Genomic DNA, 7,903 nt, shown 5'->3' with positions numbered 1-7,903 from the left:
TTTCCTTTAAAATTTTTAATGGGCAGGAAATGGTATAGAATAACTGCCAAGTCACATAAATTAACGTTTTGGTTAATGTTTGTGATCCTGGAAAGAGCCCTCTATCGGTTGATGCAAACGGCGGGAGAGTTCACTGCCCGCTGCCTGGGCGCGTGCCTGGGTGTGGGGCCACGGACCCATCTTCACATGGTCCAGAAAAAGAGGCGGCTGCCGTGCCTGGCGGGCTTCAGATCGCCTTCCACCTCAGGGTTGGGCTCTGGCCTTGCTCTTGAGTGATAGGGATTCTCTGGTAAAGGCCGGTCTGTTTTCACTTTGGTGACCTGCGGAGGGAAGAAGAGGAAAAGGGAAGCTGAGAGTCAGGTGTAGGAGCTGTGGCCACAAACACACCTACCGGTCTCCTCTCTGCCCCTGCCTCCTCATCTCTGAAGCCCTAGCACATCACACTCCACCCTGAATACACACTGAAGAACGCCTACTCTGTGCCACTCCGTATGGAAGAAGTTAGGATACAGAAGGGAACAAGATTCACATAGTCCTCGCTGCGGGAGCCAGACAGGAGGCCATACCCGAGGGCTTCCCAGGCAAGTCACGGGGGTGGGGGGCGGGAGAAACAGGACCTCCACCCACCCGCTGTCCTCCAGGGGCCCCAACTATTTCTGAAGGGGGAGTATTTAGCTCCATCTTGAAGGATGAATAGGAACCAATCAGGAAGGCAGAGAAGAAAAGACCTTTCAAGTAAACCAAGAGTACACAGATAGGGAGGGAGGCACGCCCTTAAACAGCCAAAGGACAGGCTGTGCGCCTGGTCCTATCGTTGAAGACATTATTCCAGTTCATGCTGACACTCCTCAGAGTCAACCTGCAGCTTCAGTGGGGCCACCAGGCCAACAGTGGAAGCACCGGGACTTGAAGCCAGCTCTGCCTGCTCCAGAGTCTGTGCTTTTTACATGTTGAGAGATGCTGGGAGGCAGGAGCCAGATGATGAAGGGCGGTGAAAAATATGCAAAGACGTTTGAATTTTAATCCAGTGGCAACAGATGTTACTGGAGCAAGGAAGTACTTAATCACATCTGTAGGCCAGGACAGAGTGTGCAAAAGCTAGACTGGGGGTGCTGAGCCAACGGGCCAGGTGAGGGTAGAGCACAGAACTGGGGTTCAAGGGGAGAGGAAGATGGAATTTTACACCCGCATTAGCCCACAGAAGTCTCCATCAGACACCCAGCAGAAACTGTTCTCACTATAAAGATGAGGAAATGGGCCCAGAGAAGCAGAAAGACGGAAGGCCACAGTTATTAACGGTCTTGTTATCTAGTGGTCTCCTAAGCCGCCCCATGTGATACAACCAGATCAATCTTCCCAGATGTACAAATTCAAACACCATTTATTGTGAACAGAGCTTTCATGGACACAGTCTCACAATTCTTATTATAATCACCCTCCGAGGTATAATTATCTCCAGTCCACAGAAGAGGAGCAGAGATGCTGGCATGTCTAAGATCAGTACACTGTAAATGTCAGAGCTGGAGCTAGAACTCCAGTCTTCTGACTACAAGTCCAGAATAGTTTTTCATTTGCTTTTAAAACAGTTTTCTCATCTCTCCGCTATAATTAGAGATCACTAATGGTTCCTTGTTGCTTGACAGAGTATTCCAAATGCCTCCAGCTGGCATTTGAAGCTCCTTTAAGGAATTCAAGATGTCTGTGAAATAAATCTAGAGAAAATAAAAGGGCCCCTTTAAAGGACAAATTACTGTGGAAGGGACAATGAAACAACTTCCTCTTCTGCACCAGACTCAAAACAAAAGGAGCAGAAGCATGTGGTCAAACTAATTACTAGGTAAATGACCTTGGGGATCTGACTGAACTTTCAATTTCCCATCTGTAAACGGGGCCAACAGTAGCTCCCAGGGTTATTAGAATAACACACGTGAAGCGCCTAATGTATGGAGCAGATGCTTCATTAGTTATTTTCAAAATTAACATTATCAGGGCAAAGGAATTACGGGAGAGAGAGCGCAATCCTACCTAGGAAAGCCAGAAACTTCACAGAGACCCGACACCTGAGCTGCGACTGGACGAGGAATTCACCAGGTGCACCAGGTGCAGGCCAGGGGCCAGGACGCACGAGTGAGCGATGCTGAGTACAGACTCTGTCGGCCAGTTACGACCCTTCTTAGAGACTGAACTCAAGTATAACCAAAGCTGGTAATCTTCTTATGAAATACACTTCTGGAAAGAGTTCAGTAACAATACCTTTTTCTTTGCAAGGTTTTTTAAAAGGGTTAATACAAAGATTCAGGAATAAATATACTTTCTTAACAGCATGATTTGTAAATTCTCCTTTCATGAGACAGAAATAAGAAAAGGCAGTTTTCTTTATTAGAGGTAAAAGTTCTACCACTTTCCAACTTAGAATTATCAACTATTCAAAATAACTTGGTAGACTTCCCTGGTGGGCCAGTGTATAAGACTCTGAGCTCCCAATGCAGGGGGCCCAGGTCCAATCCCTGGTCAGGGAACTAGATCCTGTGTGCCGTAACTAACAGATCTTGTGTAATGCAAAGAAGATGGAAGATCCCGTGTGCCACATTACTAAGACCCAGCGTAACCAAAATAAATAAATACTAAATAAAAATAATTATTTCTTAAAAAAGTAAATAAAAATAATTTGCTCACTTTGGATCAGAATATATACACTACTATATATAAAACAGATAACCAACAAGGACCTATTGTATAGCACAGGGAATTATACTCAGTATACAATAAGAGCATCTAATGATGAGAATATGTTTTAAAAAAGAATATATATACATATTAATATACATGTATAACTGAATCACTTTACTGTACACCTGAAACTAACACAGCACTGTAAATCAACTATATTTCAATAAAAATTTTTCAAAAGTAAAAGTAAATAAGTTGTTCACTGCAGCAAAAGAAGGTATCTGAAGGAAATATTTGCCAGATACCAAATAAAATTGCTAAATCATTCCTCTACTTCTGGCAACAAGCTTAAGACCCAACTATCACCCACAGATGCCACACACAAAGGGAAGGGAACATGAATAATTATGGGCCTATGGGTCAACATCATGCTGGGGCTTCACATAACCTCCTTAGCTTAATCCCCACAGAAAAACAGGGACTAATACTGGTCCCATCTTATAACTGTGGTAGGAGAGGAGAGGGTTAGCAATTTGCTCAAGATCCCAGAGCAATGAAGTCATGAAACTAAGATTCAAACCTACTTTCAGATTCCTTTCAAACCAGTCTTTCTCGCCACGCCTTGCTACCTATGCTTCCCAGAAGGAATGGAGGAGACGATGCTTAAGAAGCAGGGACAGTTCAGATCACAAAGGGCCATGCGTCTCAGGATACAGAGGGGATGCTCAGTTTTATGAGCAAATAAGAAGCCCCTTTGAAAAGTTTTTTTTTTTTGTTTAATGGATAGTCATATTTATTTTCCACACAGATCATGCCTATAGTCATCCACCCTACCCTCCCAGAAGCTCATGTAGCCCAGTTAAGAACGCCTGTCCAGGAAGTGAGGACAGTGTGAGGTTTTAAAATAATATTCCAGGAGATGCTGATCTAGAGGAATTGAGGACTGGATAAAGGAAGACAGAGGGCTAAGTGAAGAAGAGAGATGTTCAGGTTTCTTCTAGCTCTGAGGTTTCAATAGATGGTGGTATCACAGCTGAGACAGGAAATAAAGGAGAAAGTAGGAAAACATGCTTTTAAAACTACAGGTATTACTTAAAAAAAAAAAAAATCTCAGGTATGCTCCTGAAAAATCAGGCATAACCTCAAACCCATTTCCCCATAATAACCTCAATGTTTTCAACTGACCGAGCCCCTTAAACATTTTATCCTCATCTACTCCCTACTGTTCTTCAGTTAGCTACTAATAATTAACCAACAAGAAACCTGCTCATGCTGGAAGATCTATGTAAAGGCGCATTTCTACTAAGTAAACCCTGGGCTGTGGATAATCACTCCCTAGCTGAGCTGTCTGGTCAGTTTGGATCTGTCACATCAGACCTGAACTCACAAAAGACCCTTTCTGGACCTCCTCCTGCCTTTCCCCACCCTCAGGGAGAGAAAGACCAGCAGGAAATCATGTTACCTTTGACAGGTCCCCCAGGTCCGGCCGCACCCAGCCCAGTTTGTCCAGCACACACTCGTCAAACTGCGCCTGCTGTTTGCGACAGCGACGAAATAGCTGCAGGCTGGAGTAATCGATGCAGGTCCAGTATTCCGTAAAAGGCTCCGCACAGTGCCGCTTTATCTGCCTGGAAAAGAGGGCTTGGTTAGGAGTGTGCGTCTGTGTGTGTGTGCATGTGTGCATGCACGCGCGCACTCAGTCACGTCTGACTCTTTGCGACTTCATGGACTGTAGCCTGCCAGGCTCCTCTGTCCATTGGAATTTTCTAGGCAAGAATACTGGAGAGGGTTGCCATTTCCTACTCCTGACCCAGGGATCGAACCGGCATCTCCTGGGTCTCCTGTACTGACAGGCATTTTCTTTTCCACTGCGCCAGCTGGGAAGCCCTTGGTTAGGGGAAGCTCTTTGCAGAACCATGAAAAACAAAAAAGTGGGGAAAAATTTGATACAGACCTCAAACACACAGCCTTGCTTTCTGAAAGGTATGAGAGTACTCTTACCTCACTTGCAAGGCAACCTGGAGATCCTCAGGTTGAGGATCAATATGTAAAAAAAAGATCTGAGGCACACGACCTAATTTCTTTATACAGCAAAAATAAATGAAAAGAAATTCCAAAAGACTGTCACCTGGGACTTCCCTGTACTCTAGTGGCTAAGAGTCCATGCTCCCAATGCAGAGGGCCTGGATTCAGAACTAGATCCAATGTGTTGCAACAAAGACCCGACACAGCTAAATACATTAATAAATACATATTTTTAAAACAAAAAAGGTCTAAGGTGTATATATTTTCCTCAGATAACTCACTTGGGACCTATTTATTCCCCTTAGATCCAATTCTAAAGTTTCCCAGCTTTGAAATTTTAGAAGAGAGGGAGGCATACTCAGAGATGTGGTGCTGACAGAAGTCAGAGGCGACAGAAAATGACAAAGGAGGAGACGGAATTATAAAAAGCAAATTCACAAATTGACAAGGATCTTCTGATCTTGGGGGCCAATCAGTGTAGAGGCAGACCACTCTCCACACCTCCAAAGCTCAAGGACTTCATTCTATTTGTGCACTGAACAAAAAGAGAGATTAATTCTTGTCATTAATAAGAAAGTTAAACTATATTTGCTCTCTTAAGAAGCAACATAAAATATAATTCATTTTGGGGTCACCAAAAGTGGTTGAAGGAAAAGTAACTTGTGTATGAAAGGGATAAGCCTTCATTATTTTGCAAAATTCCCCTTCTCTTACCATTCAACCTTGCTAGTAATCAAATAAATGCGAATTCAGGCAAGAATAAAATACTGTTATTTTATGTAAAAGGCTATCTGAGGCAGTGGAAGAAGCGTAGAGTGCCTCCTTCCCCTGTTGGAATAATAATGAAGAACTTACTTGTCATTTTCCAAGAACCTAGCTACAATGAACACAGGAATCATATTTAACATAAGAACTTCAGAGGTGGTTGAAGAAAATACAAAAGAAAAACTGGCTTTTCATTCCTGCTCAGTCCCGCTCCTGTAAGGCAACCAATGGATATCAGTTTCTTACACCCTTCCAGGGTGTAACTGACACCCTTCCAGGTATTTTGAGAATAACCTTTGGAGGGGTGACAGGAGGTACAAGAGGAAGGAAGAAGGAATGTCAAAGCCTAGGGAGCTTTTCGGAGTTATCTCTAGTCTCACTAACCTAGACTTCTACGGTACGGGGGCAGGAGGAGAAGGGGACGACAGAGGATGAGATGGCTGGATGGCATCACTGACTCGATGGACATGAGTCTGAGTGAACTCCGGGAGTTGGTGATGGACAGGGAGGCCTGGCGTGCTGCGATTCATGGGGTCGCAAAGAGTCGGACACGACTGAGTGACTGAACTGAACTGAACTGAACCTTGACTAAAGAAACTAGGAACTAAAGAGCCTCTTGATGAAGGTGACAGAGGAGAATGAAAAAGCTGGCTTAAAAGTCAACATTCAAAAAATGAAGATCATGGCATCTGATCCCATCACTTCATGGCAAATAGATGGGGAAACAATGGAAACAGTGACAGACTATTTACTTGGGCTCCAAAATCACTGTGGACAGTGACTGCAGCTAGGAAATTAAAGGAGCTGCTTGCTCCTTGGAAGAAAAGTAATGACAAACCTAGACAGCATATTAAAAAGCAGAGACATTTCTTTGCCTACAAAGGTCCGCAGAGTCAAAGCTATGGTTTTTCCAGTAGTCATGTATGGATGTCAGAGCTGGACAATAAAAAAGGCTGAGTGCCGAAGAATTGATGCCTTCGAACTGTGGTGCTGGAGAAGACTCTTGAGAGTCCCTTGGACAGCAAGATCAAACCAGTCAATCCTAGAGGAAATCAATCCTGAATATTCATTGGAAGGACTGATGCTGAAGCTGAAGCTCCAATACTCTGGCCACTTTATGCTAAGAGCCGACTCACTGGAAAAGACCCTGATGGTAGGAAAGACTGAAGGCAGGAGGAGAAGGGGACACCAGAGGATGAGATGGTTGGATGGCATCACTGAATAATGGACATGAGTTTGAGCAAGCTCTGGGAGATGGTGATGGACAGAGAAGCCTGGCATGTTGCATGCAGTCCACGGGGTTGCAAAGAGTCGGACACAACTGAGCGACTGCACAAAACCTTGACTTGAGAATCATGCTTGGTAGTGAGCTAGCATGACCAGTTGGAACTTTGCACTCCTCCAATATGCTGTGGCAGAAGAAGGGTGCAAACCATTACTCTGGCACTGAGGCTGTGATCTGGACTCTGCTACCCTGGCACCTGCATGAACAAACAATTATCTACTAGTTCATACAGCAGGAGACTTCAGCATCCTGGAAGCTTGTGAAATCCAAACACTTCTCACTTATACATACTTTCTTTGAGTCAAAGGAAAAATGCTTTGCCAAAGTTCTTAGAAAATAAAAAGCTTTCAAATGAATACATATTCTACCTTATTAGCAATCAAATGAATACAAATTCAAGCAGGAATAAAATACCATTTTGTACCTATCAATGTTTAAGTCAAATGCAATGCTGGTGACGCATATCAGGATACAGTGCTGAGTACAGCATAAACTGACCCAACTTCAAAAGACAGGGCAACTGTAATTCAAGAGCCATAAATCATGTTCAAAGCCTTTTAAAGAATAATCTCATTGCTGGGAAATGTATACTAATTTATTAATTAAAAAATGAAAATGATCTCTACACAAATATAACCACTGCAGATTTATCCAAAACAATCAAAAACAGAAATCAACAGTGATGTTTAGTAACAAGAATCATAAGGTACATTATGACTGGTTTATCTACCAGTGGAATATTAGACAGCCATTAAAAATGCCCTTATGGCAGAAAGTGAAGAGGAACTAAAAAGCCTCTTGATAAACGTGAAAGAGGAGAGTGAAAAAGTTGGCGAAAACGAAGATCATGGCATCCAGTCCCATCACTTCATGGGAAATAGATGGGGAAACAGTGGAAACAATGTCAGACTTTATTTTTTTGGGCTCCAGAATCACTGCAGATGGTGACTGCAGCCATGAAATTAAAAGACGCTTACTCCTTGGAAGGAAAGTTATGACCAACCTAGATAGCATATTCAAAAGCAGAGACATTACTTTGCCAACAAAGGTCCATCTAGTCAAGGCTACGGTTTTTCCAGTGGTCATGTATGGATGTGACAGTTGGACTGTGAAGAAGGCTGAGCACCCAAGAATTGATGCTTTTGAACTGTGGTGTTG

General features: G+C 43.4%; 1 protein-coding gene across 1 annotated transcript in view; it reads right to left on the bottom strand.

Annotated features, from left to right (window-relative positions):
• NDUFA8 (NADH dehydrogenase (ubiquinone) 1 alpha subcomplex, 8, 19kDa) overlaps positions 1 to 7,903 on the bottom strand; it is an 18,178-nt gene continuing 10,275 nt past the window's right edge. The window contains exons 3-4 of the mRNA XM_010852030.1: positions 4,133 to 4,298; positions 1 to 320 (exon numbers count right to left, since the gene is read on the bottom strand). Of these exons, the coding sequence (XP_010850332.1) occupies positions 183 to 320; positions 4,133 to 4,298 (304 nt within the window). The 3' untranslated portion in view covers positions 1 to 182. The remainder of the gene's footprint in view (positions 321 to 4,132; positions 4,299 to 7,903) is intronic.

This window comes from Bison bison, unplaced genomic scaffold, assembly GCF_000754665.1.
Source record: "Bison bison bison isolate TAMUID 2011002044 unplaced genomic scaffold, Bison_UMD1.0 scf7180017864307, whole genome shotgun sequence".
NCBI classification, from domain to species: domain Eukaryota; kingdom Metazoa; phylum Chordata; class Mammalia; order Artiodactyla; family Bovidae; genus Bison; species Bison bison.
Note: the sequence above shows the minus strand (reverse complement) of the source record. Positions and strands in the feature narration are given on the sequence as shown.